The 27,398-nt window shown below is 37.2% G+C and overlaps 2 protein-coding genes across 2 annotated transcripts; one reads left to right on the top strand and one right to left on the bottom strand.

The window, feature by feature from the left end:
* The first annotated feature begins 620 nt into the window (after positions 1-620).
* On the top strand, positions 621-9,687 carry rrm1 (ribonucleotide reductase M1 polypeptide). Its single transcript, XM_067422796.1, has 19 exons — positions 621-815; positions 1,470-1,558; positions 4,004-4,181; positions 4,281-4,381; positions 4,461-4,520; positions 4,605-4,644; positions 4,868-5,030; positions 5,176-5,317; positions 5,407-5,490; positions 5,580-5,741; positions 6,257-6,336; positions 6,964-7,165; positions 7,282-7,431; positions 7,513-7,734; positions 7,821-7,897; positions 8,671-8,806; positions 8,893-8,988; positions 9,075-9,263; positions 9,342-9,687. The coding sequence occupies exons 1-19, from the start codon at positions 797-799 to the stop codon at positions 9,531-9,533; spliced, it is 2,382 nt and encodes a 793-aa protein (XP_067278897.1). The 5' UTR covers positions 621-796; the 3' UTR covers positions 9,534-9,687.
* Positions 9,688-10,402: 715 nt separating this feature from the next.
* Positions 10,403-27,317, bottom strand: LOC137046032 (short transient receptor potential channel 2-like). The gene is made up of 22 exons (XM_067423087.1): positions 27,212-27,317; positions 26,545-26,686; positions 26,302-26,457; positions 24,564-24,736; positions 24,336-24,418; positions 24,086-24,246; positions 23,933-23,999; positions 23,077-23,261; positions 22,746-22,989; positions 21,808-21,877; positions 19,337-20,029; positions 18,297-18,506; positions 18,036-18,200; positions 16,163-16,337; positions 15,364-15,564; positions 15,111-15,273; positions 14,932-15,024; positions 14,523-14,715; positions 14,304-14,431; positions 13,540-13,615; positions 13,329-13,443; positions 10,403-11,745 (listed from the first exon to the last, which is right to left on the bottom strand). The coding sequence occupies exons 1-22, from the start codon at positions 27,269-27,271 to the stop codon at positions 10,847-10,849; spliced, it is 4,452 nt and encodes a 1,483-aa protein (XP_067279188.1). The 5' UTR covers positions 27,272-27,317; the 3' UTR covers positions 10,403-10,846.
* Positions 27,318-27,398: the final 81 nt, after the last annotated feature.

The following is a 27,398-nucleotide window of genomic DNA, read 5'->3' as shown; positions in this document are numbered from 1 at the left end:
AAACAGTATGTGAAGACGTCTGTGTGAATTCATAGTGCTCATAAAAGAGTTGTCAAAAAGTACCCGCCCGGATGACCTAGCGCTTCCGGTGTGCATATGATGTAGCTACAATTTTACTATCCCATGAAGTTATTTTGATTAAAGATTACGAGGTCTTTATTTGTAGTTAATGTATTCTTTATTAAATATGTTATTATAATTATATTTTTGTTTTTCAGGAGTGTGTTGTTCAACAAAATCACACTGCACATCCAGAAACTTTGCTGTAGACTCAACTATGACTTTATTGATCCTGTATGTTAAATACTAAAAATAGCAGATTTTTTAAATTTTTACTTTTAAATACTTACGGCTAATTAAATATGTATCCTTTTTACTTGCTATTTAGACGTTTAAATGAGTATCATTTTTGAGTATCCGTATTTTAACTTACACATTTTTACATTTTACACCCCAGAACGTAGGTATTTTCAGCTGTTAAGGTATGACGTTTCATGTTTGTGTTAATAATTTTTTTTTTTTGAAAACATTTGAATCGATCATGTTACATCACCCTGTTCCGTTGTCTTGTAAACCAGACGTCGACGAAGAAGAGGAGCGAAAGCCCATTGGCTAAGATTCTCGTACCGGAAGATGACAAATAACGTTCTGGCGGGTTCGTGTGGCGCGCTCAGCACTTGTTCACAACAGCAGGAGCAGCTGAGAGTCCGGCCAGCAAAAAAACACTTTATCCACAAATAACACCTACTGGTTTTATTTTTGTATTTTCTGTTGCGCTCTACCGAAGACCTCAACCATGCACGTGATCAAGCGAGGTATAGTCCCACTCATCCTCCAATTACCTGTTAATTTGCAGTATAGTCAGAAAATGTATTACGTTACAATCTAACTTATATGCTAATATAAGTGTAACGTTAACTACTGTTTCTGTGAAGTTCTCATAATAATCGCAATGATGACCGGTCTGTAAACCATAAATATATTGACCTTATCGTGTTGCAATGTCTACAGATATAGAGAAGAATGTAAGTTAAGTTAAATCTGTCGAGTTAATTTGAAGTCTTGATAAGGTCGCAGATGTATTAACTGTTATTATATTGGCTTTTCCGACTACATAACATGCATAACTTGTTTTCCGACTGCATAACATAATTCTTTGAGAAACTGTATGCTAGCAGCGACTAACGTTAGCTCTTCTCTTTGTTAACTCAAAGTTGGCGCCAACCGCTTCGTTAACTTGTTCAGCGGGTAATGCCAAAATAAATATATCTTTAAGTACACGTTAACGTGTTATAACGTTACAAGTTTAAAGTTATGCCACACTCACGAGCTGTATAATTTTATGCACATTTCATATCTTTATTTACAGTTCATATCAGGGCCATGCATTCTTTATTATGCGCGTGGTACTTGGCGTAGTATTTTAAATAGGTCATTTGAATTTATTTTATTTATTTTTCTTGTTTCAGATGGGCGCCAGGAGCGTGTCATGTTTGACAAAATCACATCACGCATCCAGAAACTTTGCTATGGGCTCAACTCAGACTTTGTTGATCCTGTAAGTTATGAAATGCTTCAACATATTTTATGTTTTCCACTGTCAACCGTTGCCTAGTCCTCAACGCATGCTAAACACCAGCTCCTGCCATTATTAAAAAAGCCGTCTACACACACAGATTATAGTTATATTTATTCCAGAAACTAACTAGACATGGAACACAGTGTTAGATGGACCTCTCAACCTTTACACTTAAAGGGTTAGTTCACCCAAAAATGAAATTGATGTCATGACTCACCCTAACTCAAGTCCTCCATTTATCTTCGGAACACAGTTTGACGATATTTTATATTTAGTCCGAGAGCGTATTGTGTATGCACACTTTACTGTCCATGTCCAGAAAGGGAATAAAAACATCACAGTAGTCCATATGTGACATTAGTTGGTTAATTAGGGTGCTTTCACATCTCTAGTTCGTTTCATTTGGTCCGAACCAAGGGCAAACAATTATACATTGTTGCATTTTTCAGATTTTTTGGTTCCTTTTCACACCACACTGATTGCTTTGGTCCGAACCAGTTGAAATGAACCAAAACGCAGGAACGTGACAACATCCACATCACTCATTGGCCATGGCGTATTCAAAAAGATTCAAACGGCCATGAATCAGTGAATTGATCAATGATTCAGATCGTCAGTGATGCGTGATTTCAGCAGTTTGGCACGCGATCCGAATCATGAATCAATTAGCTGATTCATAACTGTTTGAATCTATATTTGAGGATTGAACACAAACAAGGAAGAGAAGACCATGCTGAATAAAGTCGTAGTTTTTGTTATTTTTGGACCAAAATGTATTTCCGATGCTTCAAGCGATTCTAATGAACCAACTGATGTCACATATGGACTATGATGATGTTTTTATTCCCTTTCTGGACATGGACAGTATAGTGTGCATACACTTAGATACGCTCTCGGACTAAATATAAAATATCTTAAACTGTGTTCCGAAGATAAACGGCGGTATTACGGGCGTAGAATGACATTAGGGTGAGTCATTAATTACATCAATTTCATTTTTGTGTGAACTAGCCCTTTAAGAGAAAATCCAACACAACTTTGATGGGACCAAACAAAACATTATGCATGTCTGCTCAGCTAGCAACATTGGACATAAACTAGGCGAACGATAATACTTTAGATAACAGTTTAATCTAATAACGTATTAGACAGGACTGTTAAAAAGATCATAGAATGTAAAAGTGTGTACTCGGGCTCTGACGTTCTCAGTGCCGTCAAAATAAATGTTTTAAAAACAAGCGCGGCTTATGTCACTTCGCCAAGTGTGTGAATGCAACCAGGTAAATGTTCCTAGGTGAACTTTGTTTCTACCCTGGTGGTTAATTCCTATAAATAAAGCCCCATTTCCACTTAAATTACCCAGAACAATTTGTCCCAGGAACTTTCTCGAATTGCACCACGAGGATCAAGGAGTAAGAAGGCTTCCTGAGGAGTTGTGAGCGAGGATATACTGGAGTATTCTTTGCGGAAGTGTTTTATCGACTAAACATCACGCGCACATTAATTCTCCCCCTTCACATTGTGCCACAGTTTATTCATTATTATTATTATGTTTACATGTACAAGACAAATGTTTAAAAAAAAAATACCTGACAGGTGTACAATAACATTAAAGCACAAGAAAATTAAAGAAACCAATAGAGAAACTAATACCATACAACGAATAAAAAGCAGTTAATAACTGGACTTCGTTGTTAATAATAACTGGTAATATTATTTACAATATGGATAAGTGTGGTATTTTATAGAGGTTGAAGCTCACAATATAAATAGTTATCTCTAATGTTCAAGAATCCCGACTAAATCCAGCGGTGCAGTCATCCTTATTCGACAATGCTTTGAAGTGACGTTAAAGGGAGCGAGGATATATCATTTCACTTGATTCAATTCCTCCGTCCTCTCGTCTTTTCCTTGCTTCCTTCACTCGCATCCTGAAGGGGTGGAGTTAAGGCACTAGGAAAGGAAGCGAGGATGCACAAATGCACAAATAAAAATTGGGAAGCACCCCAACTTTTTTTCTTTTTTTTTTACCCAGAACTTTTAGTCCCTAGTTCCTGTGGAGGAAACGTGACATAAGTTCCTAGAACTACCATGTGTGACAGCCCCTTTTTAGATGCCACAGCCCCCAAATATGATTGTCCCTGTGGCAGGGACCATCCATCCAATTTGAAAACCCCTTGCCACAATAAAGTCATTCTTCAAACAATAGATCCATAACAGGCCACTTCCAACTTCTGTTAGGAGAGCCAACACTCATAATGTTTTGTGTAATTTGTATTGGCCACCCACAAACATAATGCTTAGAAACTTTCATAGTATCCTATCCTCTCTTGGTCTTTGAAATGGCCATGTATTAGGTTGACGCATCCTCCAAGAAGCCAAATGTCAATCTCTGACCCTAAATTTGATGGTTTTGCTTTGCAGACTCAGATCACAATGAAGGTGATTCAGGGCCTTTACAGCGGCGTCACCACAGTGGAGCTGGACACCCTGGCTGCTGAGATCACTGCCACCCTCACCACCAAACACCCTGACTATGCCATCCTGGCAGCCCGCATCGCTGTGTCCAACCTACACAAAGAAACTAAGAAGGTCTTTAGTGGTGAGTTGCCGTGCATCACTGTTTCATGTCAATGTGACATTTCACAATCTATAATGAATCTAATGCAATCTACCTTTATTTGTTTGCCTCTTATTACAGAGGTTATGGAGGACCTCTACAATTATGTGAATCCCCTGAACAGCCGCCACTCGCCTATGATTTCAAAAGAGACCCTTGATATTGTTTTGGCCAACAAAGATGTAAGTATGATAGGCACAGTTCTGTTTTTCTCCCCAGTCACATTTTGGGATAAGTATTTATAATGTTTTTTTTCCTTAGCGCCTCAACTCAGCCATCATATTTGACCGAGATTTCTCTTACAACTTCTTTGGCTTCAAGGTAATTCTTAGATAAGAGAATATGCATAATATACACTTATGCTTGACTGAAAGTAATTTTAGCAATCTTTAACATTTCTTTTAGACATTGGAGCGCTCGTATCTGCTAAAGATCAATGGAAAGGGTAAGGTGTTTAAGTGAAATCCACTGTAGGCAAATACAAGTCAAATTAAGAGTCTAGGAAATGGAGAGGACAGAAAAAATAACTAAAAGAAACCATAAAGAAAAGAACATAATAAGAAGTGGTTAATGATGGAAAGGCAAATGAGGTGGAGAACAAAGAGACTGACCTGAATGTAAGGCGTTCTTGTGAAACCTTGACACCTGCTTCTGTTTTTTGTTTTTAGTCGCTGAGCGGCCACAGCACATGCTGATGAGAGTGTCTGTGGGAATCCATAAGGAGGACATTGCAGCAGCTATTGAAACCTACAACCTGCTGTCTGAGAAGTGGTTCACTCATGCTTCTCCTACGCTCTTTAACGCTGGCACCAACCGGCCACAGCTCTCCAGGTGAACACCAGGAAAACATTCAACATACAGCAATCAGACACAAGGGGGCAGTTTATCAAAACAAATGTTTCCCTGGTTGCTGTTGGCAAAGTCAGTTGATGACTGTATGCTTAATACAAGCATGTTCCTTTTGTCAAATGTCTAGTTGCTTCCTGCTTGCTATGAAAGATGACAGTATTGACGGGATCTATGATACATTGAAGCAGTGTGCCCTCATCTCTAAGTCTGCCGGGGGTATCGGAGTGGCGGTGAGCTGCATTAGAGCCACTGGGAGCTACATTGCAGGGGTGAGTTTTCTACATTCTCTGCTTTAGATTTACTCCAACAGTACTTTAAAATTCAGCATTTGGGTTTACTTAATGTTTTTTCCATTTAGACAAATGGCAACTCAAATGGCCTGGTTCCTATGCTTCGCGTCTACAATAACACAGCACGCTATGTGGACCAAGGAGGAAATAAGGTGAGGCATGCATTTTACATGTGATTATTCAAAGTTGGGGTGGGGTTAAGTGTGGCTTGAAAGACTGACATTTTCTCTCCTCCACTCAGAGACCAGGAGCTTTTGCCATGTACCTGGAGCCCTGGCATTTTGACATTTTTGACTTCCTAGAGCTTAAAAAGAATACTGGAAAAGAGGAACAGAGAGCTAGAGATCTGTTTTACGCCCTCTGGATCCCTGATCTGTTCATGAAGCGAGTGGAGACCAATGGGGTGAGCACACTTTAAACTAAGATTTATTTGCAGTATATCTGCAACATCAGGTATCATCTAGCAAGGAGCTCTCTTAATTTAGCTCTCTTAAACTATTCATCAAGAATCCGGTAAAAAAAAAAGTTTCCACAAATATTATGCGGCACAACAGTTTTCATTTATTGATTAGAAGTTTCTTTAACAGCAAATCAGCATATTAGAATAATTTCTGAAGGTTCATGTGGCACTGAAGCCTGGAATAATGAAACTGAATATTCAGCTTTACCATCACAGGAATAAACCACATTTTAAAATATATTCAAATAGAAAAGTTATTTTAAATTACAGTAATTTCACAATATTACTGTATTTTTATGTGGCCTTGGTGAGACCTTATTTCAAAAACATTACAACTTCTTGCACATCCCAAACTTTTAAATGCTTGTGTGTCCTTGTGTATATATAACCAATCCAATTTAGTTCAGATGCTTCATTTTAAGCACAAAAACTCATGTGGCTCTTCCATTACCATGTAGGACTGGTCTCTGATGTGCCCCAGTGACTGTCCTGGGCTGGATGAGTGCTGGGGAGAAGAATTTGAGAAGCTATACACAAGGTATGTAAATATTATAGAAGTTTTGACATTTGTGCTTTTTTTTCAGTTGCTTATAAAAATATTAATGGCAAAAGTGTCATTATACTGTATTCAGCACAAACTGGGCTAAACTAGCCTACATGAATCTCTAAACTGGGTGTTTTTCGAGTTGATGTTGGCTGGGATAATTGCATGGTTCCTGCCAGTATTTGACTTTCAAAAAAGCGCATGCTCTATGGGTGTGGCCGCATTGACACTATTGAAGCTGGCACACCAATGACATCTCTTTTCAAACGGATTGCATAAACGGGGAATATTAGTTTTTTCAATTTGATTTACATGATTTAAAACTTGACATTTCAACGTTTCTTTAGACATGCCTCATGTTTGTGACAAGTATTGGCAGAGGCTGCAGATTGCGCATGTTTGATTTCTTAATTTTGCTTTTGAGATTGTACACAACTTAACAGAATATAATAATGTATAACACTTGCTTGAATGACTAAAATCATGAGTATTTTAAATCTCTTTCACACTGATTGGTTGCTGGCAACTTTGCCAACCTCAGAAGGTTAATGCTACTGCTGTGAAACTATGAAGCCTTTTTTAAATTTTTATTATTAATCAGTCAATGCTCTTTTGTTCCAGATATGAGCAGGAGGGCAAAGCTAAGCGTGTGGTGAAAGCTCAGCAGGTATGGTATGCCATCATTGAGTCTCAGACGGAGACTGGCACACCCTACATGCTTTACAAGGATGCCTGCAACCGCAAGAGCAACCAGCAGAACCTGGGCACCATCAAATCCAGTAACCTGTGCACAGAGATAGTAGAGTACACCAGTAAAGATGAGGTAGGGAGAGTGCAGAATATCTACACAAAGTATAATATTATAGCTTGCGGTCAGTCACATGACATGTTGACTTTACTTGAAAGTGCATTCATGGAGAACCAAACTCTTTCTTGTAGGTGGCTGTTTGCAACCTGGCATCCATTGCACTTAACATGTACGTCACTTCAGAGCGAACTTTTGACTTCCAGAAGTTAGCCTCTGTTACAAAGGTCATTGTGAAGAACCTGAACAAAATCATCGACATCAACTACTACCCAGTGAAAGAGGTGAAGTGCTGTTTATTCCGTTTTGGTCATCCTGCATTATTGTAGTCGCTGCCGAGGTTGACCTTCTCTCTCAATAAACAGGCAGAGAACTCCAACAAGAGGCACAGGCCCATCGGCATTGGTGTTCAGGGTCTGGCCGACGCCTTCATTCTCATGCGCTTCCCCTTTGAGAGCCCAGAGGCTCAACTTCTCAACACACAGATCTTTGAGACCATCTACTACGCTAGCTTGGAGTCCAGCTGTGAGCTGGCTGCAGAATTTGGACCATATGAAACCTATGCTGGGTGTCCTGTGAGCAAGGGTGTAAGTTGAATGTCATAGTTTAATTAATTAAATTGGATATTGGTTGAGTTTACAGAACTCTAATTGTTCCTGGTGTGATTTCACAGATCCTGCAGTATGATATGTGGGAAAAGACACCTACGGACCTGTGGGACTGGGCGGCACTTAAAGAGAAGATTGCAAAGTTAGTAAATGTTTGCATAATCTCATAACCTGGAAGTGTCAGGTCATCAGATTTATGGAGTGATTGAATATCTAAAATACCTTCTTTAAAAACCTCTGTGAACTAACAAAATGAAGCAAGCTTTATCCAGTGTTCAAATTTTTGTTCTTGAAACCAAAGTAATTATTAATTGTACGTTGCTGTTTAAGCTGTGCGCACTGAAGAGCTGAATGAACACCGTTCACTGAAGCCCTTTGCACGCACGTTATTTAGCTCAAAAAAATGCATCCTATATGAAAGTGATCACATGTATACAAAATAAATGTAGTATTACAAGTTAAATCTGCAAAAAATTAAGCGACTGTTCAAGTGAACTTGAACTTTAACTTGTGTGACTCGCGTTGTGCACACGTTCTCCCTGGAGCAACGCAATGAAACTGCAACTAAACCCAAATATTTTAATCACAATATTTTATTACAATAGTGTTTTTATTAATGTTATTTAATATGACAGTCCCAATCAGTAATTATTAATTGTACATTGCTGTTGGATCTGCACGCTGTTGATGATCACCACCACGCTTTACCGCTCTAATTCTTAACCAAATGCATTCTATATGAGAAATCAGTATACAACACAATATTACAACTTACATTTGCACAAAACAAAAGGCTCCAGCTATAAAATGGTCTCAGTGGACCCTGCTTAATCAATGATCCATGTTTTATCGATTAAATGTCTCCTCGATGATTGATCGTTAACATCACATTTATTATTCTTTTTTTTTCTCCAGGCATGGTGTGCGTAACAGTCTGCTGCTGGCTCCCATGCCCACTGCTTCCACAGCTCAGATCCTGGGCAACAACGAGTCAATCGAGCCTTACACCAGCAACATCTACACACGCAGAGTTCTGTCTGGAGAGTTTCAGGTGGGTTTGACGTTACAGTGAATGTTTGCGAGAGAAACTGATGTCTTTGTGCATAATTTTAACTCATGGGTTTCATTTACCACTAGATTGTAAATCCACATCTTCTCAAAGACCTCACGGAACGTGGACTTTGGGATGAAGAAATGAAAAACCAGTTAATTGCTCAGAATGGATCCATCCAGGTTAGTTGGCATTTCCAATTCAGATGACGCTAATTACTGTATTTTGTTTTTGTTTAAAAAAAATCTAAATACCCTTCTTCTTGTAGGGCATTCCCACAATACCAGATGACCTGAAGGAGCTGTACAAGACGGTGTGGGAGATCTCTCAAAAGACCATCTTAAAGATGGCTGCAGATCGAGGAGCCTTCATTGACCAGAGCCAGTCCCTCAACATTCACATTGCTGAACCCAACTATGGCAAACTGACCAGCATGCACTTTTATGGATGGAAGCAGGTAAAGCAGATACTTTGTGTGCCTTGCAGGTATATAAATTAGAGTTGATCGATAAATAGTGTCTACTTCTCTCCACAGGGTCTTAAAACAGGAATGTACTACCTGAGAACTAAACCAGCTGCCAACCCCATCCAGTTTACTCTGAACAAAGAAAAACTGAAGGATACGCAGAAAAGTACAAGCGGTGAAGAGGAAACCATAGAACGCAATAAAGCCGCTATGGTGTGCTCGCTGGAGAACCGTGACGACTGTCTGATGTGCGGTTCATAAGCTGAACTTCTGTCAATGAGGATCATTAGGATGGTTAACAATTTGCCTCTTGTACAGTATTAAACTTTTTTTAAATGGACATAGAGAATTAAAGTATTCATATTAATAATTAACTTTTCCGCCTGTATACAATAATAAAGTTTAGATTTATGAAGAGGTTTTGTAGTCATTTTGAATATAATCTTAGCAGAGTTGAATAAAACTCATGGTTGAGGGTCAATAAATCAACACTTGCACACTGTTATTTATTGTTACATGCAAACATGTAACATCAGGGAATATTGGTAGGGTATGTTTGATTAAATGAAAATCAAAAATGACTTTTTCAGTATTTAATTTTTTACATGATTTGATTTTGTTGGCTGATGTAATTCCACCTTCATTACACTTGATACACTTCATTACAAAGTAACTGGTCATATATTCGTATGGTTATGGGAACAGGTGTGACGTTCCTGTAGAGGTGCATGGGGAGGGTCTGAGGCTGCAGGTGATTGGTTAATGAATAATCATGGAGGCCTCATGGGAAAAGCAACTGTGTCACAAACAGCAGGTGTTGAACAAGCTGTAACATGTGCAAGAGGTCTCCAGTGTAATAAATGTGCTCTCATGTATCTCTTACAATGGCTGTGTATATATATAATATACACATACAGTGGCACCAAAAAGTGTTTTATCATAAGATTTATTTGAAAATCTGAAAAAGTGATACAATTTAAAATGGTTTTATTTCTAAATGCAATGTATTCCTGTGACAGCTGAATTTTCAGCATCGTTACTCCAGTCTTCAGTGTCACATTCACCAGAAATCATTCTAATATATATATCAATATATAATCAACGATGAAAACTGATGCTTCTAAATATTTGTGGAAAATTTGATAAATTCAGGATTGGTTGATAGACAGTTAAAAGAACAGCAATTCTTTGGAATATATACACATTTGTATAACATTGCAATTGTTTTTACTGTCACTTTTGATCAATGTAATGCATAATTGCTGACTAAATGTATAAATTCCTTTCAAAAGAAAAAAAAAAAAATCTTACCCTGAACTTTTGAAGTATTTTATGGCTAACTTTCATAAATAATGTGATGAACTACACGTCATCTACTAAAAGTTACTTCTAGATGTTTTCAGGTGTGACTTTTGCATTTTTATTTTTAAATATAACCCTAACATTAAGACATTTTCAGTGACAAATTTGTCCTAATACTTTCTGATGCCACTGTAACATAAAAACCTTTCAACTAGGTTTATGGTTCTCACAGGCTAGTTCTGAACTAATCTTGGAAAAACGGATTGCTGTCATTAAAGGCTATTAGTTGAGGGTTCAAATTCTTGAGAACCAAAACCAGTGTCTTGAGAGTCATCGCTGCCGGTTGGAGAGGATACTTGTTTTGCACTAAAAGTGAAATGTGGCTCTTGTAGGCCTTTCTTATCTAGCGTTTCCTCTATTCTCTTTGCTAAAAAACTCACTAGGCTTGTTTGGCTCGGGTCAAACTTAAGGCCCCCAATTCCCTGACTGACGACTTCAACTACATCCTTATTAATATCTTCTGCTGTTCCATTATTTTGCTCAACCTCTTCATTTCCCTCTGCTTCATTTAGATCTGATCCTCCTGTCTCTTCATCCAAATTCAATCCCTTTATATCATCTTTGGCTGTCTCTGTCATCTCATCTTCACTTTTTCCACTGGCTTCACTCTCAACATCTGCATTGGACTCTATATCTATGATCGTCTCTCTGGTATTCTCTGTATTCTTTCCAGCACTGTCCTTCTCCATGTTAATCTCAACGGCATCATCTATACCTGTCTCGTTTCCTCCCTCCTCTGAGCCATTCATGTCAGCCACAGCGTTATCTATATCTCCCTCACTGCTTTGCTCTTCATTTGACTTCCCGCTTGGCTCTGTGTCAGTGTTCTGTGACTCCCGCACGTCTGCAGTTTCTTCATGCTTCTCTTCTACAGTCTCTGCTGGTTCTTCATGGTGTACAGGCTCATGCAACGGAGCAGACATTTTCTCGTTGTTGAAGCCCTTGAAGTTGTTTTTGGCTCCGAGAATGTACTTCCCCAGGAAAGAAGAGCCTATTGATGGGTCTACTTTGGTGTTGTCTGAGTAGTCAAACATGCCTGTGTGAATCTGCTTCATTTCAGCGTGTAGCTGGCCGATCACTTTACTCAGCTCTGTGATCCTGTTCCCAACGTCTGCAGGAAACACATTCCAGAACATTTCAGCATTTTCTCTGCATATGAAAACTACAGTAGGAATAATATACATATTATATATATATATATATATATGTACATATACACATACATATGTACATATACACATACATATATTCCATTATAGTCCACTATTTTTCTTTGAAGAACCAGGATTTTTTCCAGCCTTGAAAAAAACTGATTATCGTCAAAGTAATTTTTTCTGGTTTCTCAGAAACCTTATTGTGGTTTTGTTTATTGATTACTCAATTTACACAGATTTATTTTGTCATTAGTATTTAGACTCCTGCATATAAAATGCGAAAAAAAAAATTATGTATATCATGGCCATGAAATAACAGTTTGTTCCCACTGATTATTAATACGTCAGCACATTTTACTAATCCGTTCCCTTGTTTTAAGTAAATCGTGAGAATATTATAATTATTTCCCTCGTTTAACTGAATCATGGCACATTGTAATAATTTGTTCCCTTGTTAAATTAAATAAAAATGAGGGAACAAATTCTTATGATGTGGCTTGAACATCTGCAAAAACAGCTAAAAAAGTTGTGTAATTCATGCCAGGCCAGGAGTTGGCAAAGTCAATTCGTAAAGAAAACTACACGTCTATAGCCTAGAAATCTAGACGCACCCTAGCGGCAGCAAATGTAATTTGCAGCCAGGGGGTCTAGCAACTCTCCGTAGACTTGAAAATCCAATTCTATTGGTCTTAACTCTAATTAGGCCGGTGGGCGGGTTAACATAATGACGGCAGAGTTGATGGTTCCTACTAACAAAGAACGGCACTGAAGTCATTCTTAAAAAAGGAAGATGTGTTTTGAGGTTTGCCGACAGGATACGGCAAAAGTTTAATCTATCAACTACCTCCGCTGGTTGGAAAACGCATGGGACTCAGCCACAACCCGCCTGTGATTGTTGTCTCACCACTAAAAGTGCTCTGGTTGCTTGTAGCTCTATCCTATCGCGTGCAGAGGGAGCTTGAAAGACAACCGTTTATCCAGCCTCTTGGAATGAGCCTTGCTAATGGTGTGCTCCCAGACCCAACATCTTGATGTGGGTCTGGCTTATCAGGCTAATGTGCCTATAGACTGAACACTTAATGTGCATGACGTACCGGTTTCACAAATTTGTGTTTTTGTAATTTACACAGAGACGATAATGGTATCTTTTTCAAAAACTGGCACTTTGAAACCCTTTGGCATTTTCAGGCCCGCAAAACACAGTTGTGTAAATGAACGGAACAAAACACATAAAATGTTTTGGTTTTAGTTGAAAACAGTTTTGTTTAGTCAGTTGTAATTGGTATCTGGGGGTGGGGCATGCTTATTCTAGAAAACTATTTGATTGGATAAAAAAAGTGCATGGCCCCGCAGAAAAGATGAATTATTGATATAAAGAGAAGTTGGTATATTTAAAATGTGTGACAACTTTTTGACAACTTTTACAAGTACACTAGCATAGAGATGATCTCACAAATAACAGACTAAACTAATCCAATCCAGTGGATAGGGTCTTTAACAAAACATAATGCACAGATACAAAACACCTTGTCAATCATACCTTTGCGTTTGGCCTCTTCAAACTCTCTCCTGGCAGATTCGATATAGCGCTGAACCAGTGCGCGGATGACCTGCTGTCTGTAGGGAATCCGGTTCTCCACTGAGCCCACGTTATCCTTCAGTGTTGCATTTCAGACAAAGCAAAAGAAAGCATTGGTTTTGTCCAACATGCTACACAGTCATTTATTTTCCTGAAAGACTGAAAAGTGTACCATAGACGTGAGTGGAGGGTAGTCTGGAGGAGAGTTACAGTTGAGGCAGCAGCAGCAGAGCCGTCTGAAAATTCCTCTTAAATATAAAAGCAAAAAACACCAGGATTAAAATCTAAATTCAAATTTCAAATAGTTTCAAATAAACTTAAAAATAAAATAATGGAATAAACAATCAATTTATTATTTTATCATTTAAAAACTGTACATAAATCAATCACTTGACTAATAAAAAGTTGCGCTTATTAAATTCATTTTTTAAAAGTTAAAAGATAACAAATAATAAATCACTTTTCTAATTTGACAAATAATTATCTGTATATTTCTTTAACGTATTTTCCATGTAGTTAAATATAATAATAAATAATACATTAATAAATCAATTTTTTAAATGATGAATAAAAAGGAATATTTCAAAGTTTATTTAATGCATTTTTAAGTTTTTTTTGTGTTTTTTAACTATAAAATAAAACAATAAAACTTTTATGAAAAGGCAAAAAAGTCTTTGCTGGGGTAAACAAAGACGCAAATCCAAGGCACTATTCTTCAAATGATTAAAAAGCCTTTATTTAACTGGCTATTTCATAGGAGAAAACTGAAAAGACATGGGGGGATGAAAAATAACCCACTTGTAGCGGCCCAAAAACAGCCTTCTTCAGGGTGTTTTATTTAAGTTTCATTTGTCCTTGTTCTTGCTGATTATTTTATTTTGTTTTTAAGTGAAAAGTCCTGGAAAATGGACTCCATAAAATAAGGAAATAAGCAACCTTAAAAGATAGAAAGCAGCCTTTGGAGAGGGAATGATGTTGAAGGGGACAGGCATAGTCAGTCCTTCTCTGAAGTAACTCAGGTAGAGCTTTGAACGGGCAAATTTCCACTCTACATCAGCATCATCCTACAGGGATGAACACATTGCGTACAGTGAAACACAAAACGCATTTTTTTACTGTACATATGTTACATCAGGGTCAGTTCCTCCGGCTTACCTCAATTTTCTGAAAAGAGTTGGTGATCATGGCAATGAGCATGTTTAGAAGTACAATGACAATGATTAGGGTGTAGATGCCGTAAAGGATTCTGCCGACAAACTCAGCCAAGACGAACTCAGGCATGTCCACATAGGTCTGGTCAGCCATACCAAACATTGTCCAGAAGAGGAAGCTGAAGGTTTCATTTAATCTGTAAATGTAAATTGAATTGTGGTGTTGTTCCATTATGAAGATTATCCCAAATTCAGCTCATTGATTCGATTTCTGCAGCTGCTCAGAACTTGAAGCTAGTTTTAGTTGTTTAAATGTTACTACTTTTTCAGAAAGATCAGTGAACATTCAAAAGTAACACTCCCTTAAAGTTAGTAAATTGTTCTAAGAACATATTTTTTTAGCTGGGAAATACCTTCCAAGATTAGGGGAGATCATAAATGGAACATAGACATTGTTGATGCCACACAGGAAGGCGGTTCCAATGATCACCAAAATGAACATAAATCTGAAGAGAAAAAGAAGCATCTTGAACAAAGAGCACCAGAATGTGCTTTAGAATCCACACGACCTGGTCTTGTCGCAGGTGAATACCTCATCATGTCGTCAATCATCTTTCCAATGGAGATCTGCAGGGTACCTAGAGACTCGTGTGCTGGCAGGATGTAGGCCAAGCGAGTAAAACTCAGCATGCTGGTTACTGCAAACAGCACCTCGGCGATGAACTGGGGATCTTCCTGATGCCACTTATCACGCACTGTAAAGATGGAAATACATTTACTGCAGTAGGCCAATAAGCTGGCATATTGTAGGCTAAATTGTGATGCTTAAAGAAGTATTTTCTCACATGTGTCAGTGAAGTAGACACACTCATCCTGGTTGTCAGGTAACTGGCAGAGGAAGTGAACCTTGAGCAGGATGACCACTCTCAGGGCGAATGATGCCAGGTACATGCTAAGAACCATCACATCCAGACAGTTCCACCAGTCCAGTAAGTAACTTTTCAGGCCCTCGATCCAAACCTCCTTACACTCGAACCAGAAAAAACCTGTTTTAAATGATTAATAATTGCTGAATTATTGTTTTATAATATGTAATGCTTTAATGCTATTGGGTATATGATTTTTTTTAATTAACTTTTTGAGGTCACTTTATTGGGTGTAATATGGTATAAAAAATGATGTAAATAGAATCAGGTGTGCTACAGCTGTTACGACATTGATGACGATGTTAATCTATTTTTTTTTGTCTTTGTATTTGGCCTTTAAATAATGTATTTTTTTGTAAACATGTTCTAAAAATATTTTTATGGGTGCAAGCTACTCTCCTTGTTGAACTTTGATGTTTTTTGAGCTTATGCACCAAAGCTATTTTTATCTGAGACCTTTTTCAGTGTTTGGCACGAACATTAAACAGTTTTTTGGCTGGTTTTGCTGTTTTTAAATAAAGAAATTTAAAACCTGCTCATATGCTGACCATCATTGTATATATACATTGCATTTTATTGTATTTAGAATAAATCCTGAATAAATGTTTTGTAGCCATTTGATGTGTAACGCTCAAAATTTGTATTGAAGATCTTCTAGCAAAATGAATCTAGAACTGTATTCAATTTCTCATAATCATTTTTCAATGAGAGGACTTACCAATGACCCAGACCATGTGGAAAGAGCTGTGCAGGATGGTGTGCTGACGAGAGGCAAAGCTGTCCCGATACACCTCCATGGCAATGGATTCCCCCAGTAATGTGATCAGGAACCACATATATGAAGCCGAATGAAGGAGGAATTTAATCACTGGGATCTTTAGGGTCTTCCCCAACTAAGAAGAAAAATCACAATGGGTTTACATTTTAGTAAAAAATAAAAAGCCTGTTAGAATAGTCTTGCAATGAACTGGCTATCTGTCCAGGGTGTTACCCTGCCTTTGGTCCGAGAAACTGGAATAGACTCCAGTGACCCTATAGGACAAGTGTTTTGGAGAATGGATGGATAGATGAAAAAGAAACTTAAAATCTACTCAATAAAACTTAGGTAACAAAAACTGTTTGAGTAAAGACTACCTAAATATAACAGCTACAGTATGACACACTAAAAATTAAGTCTACCTAACATTTGTGAATACATAACACAACTACAGTAATTACTTTAATGTATTTTACTTTTAAAATAGCTTTTGTAGCTAGCCTAACAAACGTGTAATAAACAAGAAGTACAACTATTACTCATTGTGTGGCTCAACGTAGGCTATTAATTCTTGTAGCTACTAACAACCGAACCACAATCTACTCCTCAGCCCAAAAGTAACCACAAAAACCAACATAACAGAAACATTAAACACTAACAGGTCTTCCACTCTACTCAAAAACATAATAAAAAAACACTTTTGTTGTTGTGTCCCACATGATGCACTAAACACTTTGCACTTATTTACTATGCACTTATACACTATGTACTTAAGCACTATGTGCTCATGCACTATGTACTCAACCGTGTAGTGTATGAATTCTATAAGGTTATTTTGTCATTCAACATTTAAGTTTGATTGCCCCCCCCCCCCCCCCCCCCCACTCTATGTAATTGAAGCTGCGACAGTTGAGTGCATGAACCGGATCATCCGGGTATTTAAAGTGCACTGTTTCCTTTTAGGAATTTTCTTTGTGAACAAACTACTCGCACTAGTTATGCTACACAATGGCATAAAATAGTGCATAAGTATGTGAATTGGGACACACCCTATGAAATCAAAATGGAATTTTTTTCGCTTTTAGTATGAATATGTTAGCCTTACTGTTATCTATAATCTAGTGTGCTCCAAAACAATGATAAAATTCAATGACAAAGATATAAGCCTCCAAAACTTAGAGTCTTTCAAGTCTCTCAATAATCTAGAATCTAAAGCATCCCGAACACAATATAAATAGATGCTGAAGCTGCAGCTAAAAATCGGTCATTTGTTCACACATTTACTATTTTCTACATGGTGAACCACACATAGTGCATATAGAGGGGATATGGAACGATTCAGACAGTGTAAATATGATTTCTACTGGGGGCAAATTAAGTCTGGATTCACGTCAGTGTCACGCAAACCGCCGCAGTGCACACACAGTCTGCTCCGGTCCAGAGACACGATAGCACGGAGCAGATCATACACATCGGTGCAGACCACAAAATGTATTGGACCCATTTACTGTATTTTAAAGCGATATGGAAGAGATTAGAAGGAAACTGCGGCTTTACCGAGCTCAATGGCTTTGACTGAGCTGTGACATAAACTAAACGCTATTGGCTATTTTAAAAAGGTGGAGGAGCTCTTCGATAGTTCCTGCCCTGTCTTCCTGTTTCAGGGAAAATTACATCAACACATTGAATAATGCTGCATGTTTCAAGGCACTTCAGTAGACTTTTAAGTAGAAACAAAATGCTTTAACTCATTTTAATTATGTAAATTTAACAAGCAGCAAAAATGATTTTTCACTATGGAAAATGTTAGAATACTTTAATATATTTGGCAAACCTTTGACTTTGGTGCAATCCAGTAGATAAGGCATAGGACAGGCATGGTCAGGAAGATCCCCAAAGACACTAGAATCTTCCATGTGGTTCTGCTGCCCCTCCAACCTGAAAGGTTCCCACACCAGATGGAGGAGAGTACCTGCTGGCAAATCGGGTGGGCTACAAACTGCAGAACAAACAAGAAACCAACGGTTAGCCAAATACAAGCATAAATAATAAGGTTTTTTTTCTTGTTCTGAGGTGGAGAAGCTTGGTGTCCTACTTGTTTTTGACTGTAGTTGACGGCAAGCCTCAAGCGAGCAAGGTTTGGAATGCCCTCTTCAAACGCCTGCTGGTCCAGCTCGTCCTCGCTGTCCTCATCTATATTCCCACAGCTGTTCAGGATGGTGGTGACCTCGCTTTGGTTCCGGCACATTCCAAGCAGCTCCACGGCAAAGTCCTGGCACACCTGCTCCAAGCTAAGATACTGAGGCTGTATGAAGCAAAGAAGACCATGGTTGTTAAAAAAATATGCCATTGTTGCCAAAGTTTGGGTCAATGAAATACAAGAGTGACCACTATAAATAAATTAAGAATCTTTCAAGACACAGGTACTAAGTTCTTAGAAATGTAATCTTTGTATTCATGGTGGATTCATTTGAAAAACGTTTTATCATTTTCAAGGACATTTTTCAAAAAAATGTCACGTGGTGCAACCATTAAATAACAAGTATTTTAATTTGATTAAATTCAATTTCAAAAAAGTTTTCAAATACATGTATAATGTTTTTTGTTTTTATTACAAATGAATTATTCATTTAGAAATATAATTACAGTTTGGGGAGTAACCCCAAATGACATTCTCCAGTCTGAATGAACTTTGAAAAGATCAAATTATATAATATTTTAAATGACAAAGTCAAGGATTATTTTTTAATACTTTTTCCCGCATGTGAGTTGGATAACATGACTTTGAATTGACAGAAAAAAAGTTACAAAAAGATATGTGTAAACATATATAATTATTTGGGTGGTTATAAGGGTGATAAAACTGTCCTAATATCATAATTAACAAAGAAGATACTGATTATATATATAATAGATATTAATTATAAATCAAGCACACTCATATACTGATCACCAAAGTGCTAAGGTTATCTATATTTGAATAAATTAATAGAAATGAGTGTCTCATATTTGATCAGATTGTTGAATGTTTTATATAATAAATTTTCATTTCAAATAGGAATTAGCCAGTATTTCTACTACTATGAAAAATATCTAGAGGCCTCCTAGAGAAACAAGAGCCCTGCTTTACTCAACCTTAAACTCAGGTTCCTTCTTAGACAGCTTGCGGAGATCCCGGCTGAGTCGAAAGGCACTGAGCATGGCATCTTCTGCGGTGATGGACAGGTAAGCACGGCTGGCGATACCTCGGTAGGTGTTGATACGAGACAAGGAAAACTTGAGCAAATCGTATTGCCTCCCATTCCTGCACTCCAGGCATGCACATGAGATTTTATGAGGCCAAGGGATTTCGTGACCTTTCTGATTGAGCATTGTTACAATTTCATAAAGATCCTTCTGACAGGCCAGTGTCAATGGTGTCACTCCGGGGGCAAACTGGGAATCATCAATGGAGTGGTCAAAAATAGCCATAGAGAAAGAGCGCACATCCATCTTGTTTCCCTTTTCTAGATCCAGCCGGTCCAAGAGGCGCTTGACCACACGAGGCTGGTTGGTGTCGACGGCCACCAGAAGAGCTTCGTGAATCTGCCGGAAGTCAAACTTGATCCCTTGGAGAAGGGTGTCCATGGTGTCCTCATTGCCCAGTCGAATGGACAAGTTCAGCGATTCCCTCCATAGCCTGTCCTCGGATTCGTCCAGCTGACGGATGATGCCGTCCCCCGTCTTCAGCAGCGAAGAGACCATGTTTATGTTCCCCTCTCGGATGGCGCCAAGGAGCTCCGGAGGGAAGCGAAACTTCTTGTTCACAATCTCGCGCCATTGTTCTGGCTATTCAAAGGGGAGATAAAAAAAACATTTGAATACAAATGAAATACGATATTCTGTTCAACAAAGGGAAAGATATCTATCTGTTCTTCTATTTCACTGCTTTAAAAACAGTTTCATTTTTCTAAAAACTTAAGCAATACTATGGAATTTTATGGTCATTTAAATAAATAAGAAAGTAGGGTACAAATGTCCAAGAGTCCATAAGAAAATGTGGAATTCAAAATCAAGTTAAGACTTCTAATAGTAGCTCACTTCTCATTCAGGGGCCCGAGATTGACTAGGGGGCCGAAACTACTCTTTCAAGGGGTCACAAGATGGCGTCATATTATTTAAAACAATCCTTCTACTACTGCCATTTTAATTTAATCAACCTTATTCTTATGATCTTGAAAACCTGAAATATAGAAGGGAATTTTAAAAGTGACCTGGAAAAGTCTAGAAAGCGATGACTAGAAAAGTCACATATATTCACTGGCAATACAAATTGTAAACCCTGAAAACATTCAGTTGTAGAATTTAATTAAAGGATTAGTTCACCGCAAAATGAGAATCCTGTCATCATTTTCTCACCCTCAAGCTGTTCCAAAACTAAGACTTTCTACTTTCTGTTGAACACAAAATAAGATATTTTGAAGAATATCAATGTCTTTTGTGTTGAAATTCATACAGGTTTGGAATAACTTGAGGGTGAGTAAACAATGACAGAATTAAAAATGTTGGGATACTCATCCCTTTAAATTAATTACTTATTTAAATATTGCCACTGTTAGTTTCATTTAATTAAAAAAAGGGAAAAAAAGAAAAAAAAATCTCAAATTCTTCTAAAGGTTCTTCAAATACTGCCTTTGACAATGGGAGGCTTAGAGTGAAAAGGGTTAAGAATCACTAGGATTTAAAAAAAAAAAAGTGTACAAAGTTAAAACAAACAAATATTTAATATTCTGGTAACACTATATAATATGTTTTCATTAGTTAACTATTTTAGTTAACATGAACTAAGAATGAACAATTCTACAGCATAATTTCAACATTTACCAATACATTAAAATCAAATGTTGTATTTTTTGACAATATTTAATGGACTCTGAAATTAAGTGGATTTTTATTAACTAACAATAATAAAGATGAATAACTACTGTAACAAATGTATTGCTCATTGTTAGGCAATAGATTAACTAATGTTAACAAATAAGATCTTATCGTTAAGTGTTACCAATATTTGGTCGCTAATAAAATATGCACATTTGTCACTTTTCACTCAGGTTATTATACTGATAATAGAAATTGCATTAGGATTTGCATAATAACAGTCAGTAAAATTGGTGGAAATAAAATGATCAGATTGCCACATGACCTAAACTTATCAATAATAGACACAATTTCCAAAAACATTGACACATGCTTACAGAATAAATTCACAAAAATAATTTCTCAATGAACAAAGCGTATTTCTTACCGTGAGGTTTTCCATCTTCAGACACACCTGGGAAATAAATATTACAGTAGGCCTGTATCAATGGATGTCTCACATGTCCACTGTATATCAAAAAAGCTGCTTCAAAAGCCAGTTACTAATGCTGTTTTATGAGGCTCTAATCCTGATATGAAGAGTGATTAAGACACTAATCATGAGGCCACTGGTTTGCCGCCACTGAGGAGTCAACACACAGCTGAATGGTTTCATTCTGAACGAACCAAATAACAGGTACAAGTCCCTGAAGAACACAGCCAATTAAAAACGCAACCGTAACACTATGTTGCAACCCATTAGAGCTCACTGAGGACTTCTGAATTTCCACTCCCCCATCAGTGCACTTCCTCCTTTCCACAACTCTGTAAACATCAGGGCTTAACAATAAGTGTGGCCCCATGAAACAGAGTCACCGTGAGAGCATTTCACGCCAGCTATTGAAGATTAATTAAATAATGATTTATTTTCTTTTATTTTAAAGTAAGCGTTCACAAGATTTTTAATTTTTTTTTTAAAAAATGAACACTTTTCTTTTGCAAGGACACATTCAATTGATCAGAAGTGACTGTAAAGGCATTAATAGTGTTAAAACTGAACTTTCTATTCATCATAAAATCCGGGGGGGGGGGGGGGGGGGCTGTTTTCAAGCTTGATAATAATAAGAAATGTTTCTTGAGCAGCAAAACAGCATATTCTTTTTCCCTGTATTTTGATTTATTAATAAAGAAATGCAGTCTTGATATGTCTAAATCGAAAACATAAAATGTTTTTAGCACTAGAGTAAAAATATTTATATACCAGTTTTAATAAAAAATATTTGTTTATTTTGTTGTTAAGAAAGTGAGAAAAATGGTAGGGCAAGTTCTACAAAAACCTCAATTTTCTACATGACATACCGGTATTTCAGAATTATGAGAATATATTAATAATAAAAAAACATTTTAATTGATACCAAAAAGAATTTGAATGGCAGATATGACAAACATACTTCGAGTCCAAACATGTTTGCCAGTCACACTTCTCATAACATTGTGAACATATTAAACACTATGAACATTGTTATAATTGTCTCCATAAAACCAATAAAGTCTCATAGTCTTTTTAGGGAGGCATGCATATTCCCCAAAACTCATATGCCAGTAGGCACAATGCTTACTTGCAAGGCCAGATAATACCTGATTTCTATTTACATGTTGCTATTTTGAAAAGGTTTCCGAAACCATAATGCTCTTCTGTCAGTTCAGCCACACTGTACTCGGGTCTAATGTGTCCCCACAGGTGCTGGCGTGCTGCTGGATACGGTCTGGGGGGAATCGGAGGGAGCAAAGAGGACATGGAACCATATGCTCATCTGTGCCAAAGCCAAAAACAGAAGAGCCGCTGCGCAGTGAGCTCATGACCTCTGTTTCTCTGACTCCCATGAGCTCCACTTGATCACAATCCAGGCAGGTGGAAGCATGGAAAGGCAGGTAATCAGGACTGAAGGATTCTACATGGGCAAAAGAAACAAAAAGAGCTGAGCAGTAAATTATGAGCCAAAATTTCTGACAAATGTTCATGCACACAATCACATTACCTCCACAAAGAGGACATCTGGTCTCAGGAGAGCTCTGTGGAGCCTGGTGGGCAGACTCCTGTGTGTCCTGTGGGCTCTGACTGTGTCTGCTGACACTTTGGGGTGGGCTTGTTGAGGTGGGTTCATGTGTGGATGCTGCAGGTCTGGATCTCTTCAGAGGAGTGCCACTGTTTATGAGGCTCTGCCTAAATGACCATCGTTAAAAACAGAATCAGTCTATACAAATGATAAATACAATAAAGAATATATACAACTAGTGAAAAGTGTATTCTGCATTTTTAAGACATTTTTCTTACAAATGATATAATCAGCATAACAATATGTTTAAAAAAATCATACTTTAAGAATGTCTTAATATTTGGTATGTCTTTTGCTTTAATGCCAGAAGCACTTGAGATGCATAACCTCCATAACTTTGTGTCAAACCAGATGACCATGTTCCCTTTTTATGATTACCATAAAAATAACTATAAAAATATATACATTTAACAAATGTTTGTTTTTAATCCTAACTTTTAAACTGTGAAAATTAAAGTGTAATGTTATTATAATTTAATAGTTTCAATTCTGGTTTCTATTTTAATATATTTTAAAATGTAATTTATTCCTGTGATGGCAAAGCTGAATTTTCAGGATCATTACTCCAGTCTTCAGTGTCACATGATCCTTCAGAAATCATTCTAATATGCTGATTTGCTGTTTAAGAAACATTTATTATTATTAACAATGTCACTTTAAAAAAACAAATTAATGCATTATTAATTAATAAAAGTATACATTTATTAAAAACAAACACTGTAAAAAATAATTTGTTTGTCCTTCATATTTGACCAGTACTTTTTCTCTCAAATCATACCGTGCTTTAGACTTGCTCCTTTGTTCTTGGGGGATTCTCGCTTGGTCACTGGAAGTCCTAAATTCCCCTGATAAAGACAGAAACAACATTTACTTGATCCACAGAAGGCATTCTTTATTTTTGCTTTGTCTCCATGGTGGCCAAATAACATGCCTGGTGGGGTTTTTATTTTATCGCCTCGCAGAGGTGTTGTGCTGGATGTGGTACTACATGGGGATGTTGACAAAGAGCGTCTGTTAGAGTGGGCGGCTATGACCATGCGCTCTGCCCGACTCAAACTCCCCGCATTCCTTTGGGCATCTGAGGAGTCATTCCTATCAGAGAGAGTACAGAGTGCCTTCTTACTACCATGTAACTACAAATCTAGTTTTGAAATGAAGTGTAGGACATTTAATTCACACACCCTGTGATTTGCCCAAAAAATGTGTTTTTGATAGCTGGGCTGGAAAGCCAATCCATCACGGATGTCATCTTTTCTGGTGTGTGCTGTGAAACACAATTCATAACAAAAATTAATAACAATTTTACCCAATTGTAATGGCTGCTGTGCCACTGGATATTAAGCATGGAATAAGAAAATGTTTAATTTTGTTTAAACACAAGTTGATAAAACCTTCATGAAACCTCTCACCAGATTTTCATCATCAATATCTTCATGTTGCACTGAGACACCTTCGGCCTCGTCTTCCATGGTGCGGATGCGCAGAAAGGACAAACCAAACTGTAAACGTTTGTTAAAAGGTTGAGTGCAGGTGACTCGCAGTCTGTCCCAGCTCTCCTCTGCAGCCTGAGGGAGAAAATCAGCTGGACATGGAGACATTTAAGACATTATCTTGGTGTTTCAGTGTCAATAAACACAATTAAGTCTTATGGACTTGCATACAGTTCACAAAATTTACCCTCTGGTGGTCTTTAGTCATTTTAGAGTAATTTTGAATGTTTTACTTTGTAAAAATGGTATGAAACTTGATGACTTTTGGGGTACTTGCTATATGAACACAAATTAAATTAGTGAACTTGATTAAAATAATTTAATATGCCCTTGTAATCTTTAATCAAAATAACTTCCTCTCTCTCTTGCAGCAACATCTCTACTCCTCTCTAATGACGTGTTCACTGGTGCAAAGGCAGGATAACGTGTCACTCGCAATAGCAAACCCCAACCATCCAGTCAATTCCTTATGGACAAAACCAAGTCCCTGCCTATATTTTATAATTGAGCGAGAAGTCATTTCACTCAAGCATATCTCAAAATATGGGGGGAAAAAATACAAATCACAACATCCGTTTCATGCCACTTGATTAAAAAAAAAAGTCACACTTTGTGATCTTCAGTGTCCAAAAATGGCAACAATAGAAAAGAGCAATTTTTTGGGATACAACATACAAATTGGCCATTACATTTCATTACTCGGGAAGGAAATTAGGTAGGAGAACAATTCTTTTTTGGTGAAGTTCACCTATGAGCTGCATCTGGATCATATCTGGGACCTTATGGTGACAGCATTAAGTAATCAAAAGTTACATAATTTGGAACCAAGGTAGCCTTTTTTTTAGCCCTTGACACTCACTAATGGGCATTTTTTAAATTGTTGGTCCTCCATGAGGAATATCTCGTGATCGACGCAATGAATTATGTTGATTTTGGACTCATTTTGATTTTACTCATGATAATCTGTAAATGAAGTGACATTTACTATGATCTGAGCATGTTTCATGAAGTTACGAGCAAAAATGTTACATTCCCTCAAAGATACAAAAAAGTATTTCATAAATAATGAAAACATTTATTATTTATCAGCAAATAGATTGATTGTAAAATTTAGACTCTTAGCTTTCAAATGACACCAATTTTGTGTTGGTCAAGGGGTTAAAGTCTATTTTTTGTTATAGTTGATTTTTTTGCTTGTTTGTATTTTTTGTAATCTTGTTTTTTTAAACTCTGTGTTGTAGAGCTTTGGGTTTAAGAAAGGCACAATATAAATACAATGCATTATTATTGTTATTATTATTATTAATCAACTAAAGAATACATTTTTTATGATTCACATCAGATGGCACCAATCTGCTTTCAGTGCTTTGGATTTTAAATAACTTTTCTCTATTTTTAACTTAAATGCTCTATTCATTTAAAATAATATTAATTATGTTTCTTATATTTGTATTATTTTATATAAAGAAATAAATGGCGCATAACTTACCGTAGGACCATGAAATGGTAAATAAAATTTATATTAAATATTAAAATATTATAGACACAAAATATGATCCATTTATTTAATTAAAAATGTATTTGTTCTGTTTTCACAAAGTTCTCAAGTGTGACCCCTAGGTGAGAAAAATACCAGTAGGTTAACTAGTCATTTTACCTTTTTTAAACATGCGCACATTTTGACGGCCAGTGCCCTGTTTGGAGTCGGCTGGACTCATGAGCGTTGCAGTGGGCAGCAGGGGGACATAGGGGTGGTCTAATGACCAGGATGAGCGGCCGACATCAACCTGAATGAATGCAGAGCCCCAGTTGCCTTTACACACACCCAAAAAACAGGAAGACCATGATTATTAATGTCAAGAATACATATCAGATGTGAGGATTTTAATATAATACACACCAACATCAATGAATCCTATAGCAGACACTCGCTCCATCTGTAATTCCACCCTGATCACTCCACTGCGGTCCTGGACGCTGCACAACCAGGGCCTGCTGCTGTCACTGCCATCACACAGATTATCCACACCATTTTTACTATCCTGCAGTTCAATGTAAGAGAGCATGTTATTACAGGTTACACTTTAATAACTTGCATTACTCATATTATTACATCCATAACAATTACTTGTAACACTTTTTAAGCGCCATTGTTACATGTTACATATAGTAACTATAATAACTATAAATTATACAGTACATGCAATTTACCCTAAATTAACCTCTAATCTAACCCTATAGTAAGTACACGTAGTTACTTAATATTACTCAGTACTCAATGTATAATTACAGTATAACAAAGACTTTAAAAAGTGTAACTAAAGTACTTAATAACAAGCTAAGTCACTTTCAAAGAGTAACAAGTGAAATAGCTTTGATTCACGTTTTTTACTCTGTATTGTCTGTACTGATGCCGATTAGTTTATATAAACATTATTTGAATGTAACGTTATATGAACTCTTCTTCATCATTACGTAATATTCTTTAATATACAATTTTAGATAGTACAAGTCCTTATTAATTGCTGTCTTACAGCATACATGACCAGGTTCGACCAGATATTTACCTGTGATGTAAACGAGACGATATGTTTTATTTTGATGGGAGCCATCGCAAATGTAAGCATTCAGCGTGACGGCGTACGTATTGCGTCATCACGTATTCGTTTTTCCCGCCTGAACTCAAATAACTCCGCCCACAAGCGTAGCCTCAGCCGCTTCAGTCACAAAATCAGATGATGCCCTCTCGTGGCC

The sequence above is a fragment of the Pseudorasbora parva genome, chromosome 18, assembly GCF_024679245.1.
Source record: "Pseudorasbora parva isolate DD20220531a chromosome 18, ASM2467924v1, whole genome shotgun sequence".
Lineage (NCBI taxonomy): Eukaryota > Metazoa > Chordata > Actinopteri > Cypriniformes > Gobionidae > Pseudorasbora > Pseudorasbora parva.
This window is presented reverse-complemented; position numbering and strand designations above follow the sequence as displayed.

Bases quoted from the DNA above. Each gene is read 5' to 3' on its own strand.
- rrm1 (XM_067422796.1), top strand. The intron at 4,382-4,460 runs GTAAGTATGATA...TTTTTTCCTTAG, and splicing joins TTGTTTTGGCCAACAAAGAT to CGCCTCAACTCAGCCATCAT. The intron at 4,521-4,604 runs GTAATTCTTAGA...CATTTCTTTTAG, and splicing joins ACAACTTCTTTGGCTTCAAG to ACATTGGAGCGCTCGTATCT.
- LOC137046032 (XM_067423087.1), bottom strand. From the start codon at position 27,271: ATGCTTACATTTGCGATGGCTCCCATCAAAATAAAACATATCGTCTCG. The intron at 22,990-23,076 runs GTAATGTGATTG...TTGCCCATGTAG, and splicing joins CAGATGTCCTCTTTGTGGAG to AATCCTTCAGTCCTGATTAC. The intron at 15,565-16,162 runs GTAAGTCCTCTC...CATTTAAAACAG, and splicing joins CCACATGGTCTGGGTCATTG to GTTTTTTCTGGTTCGAGTGT.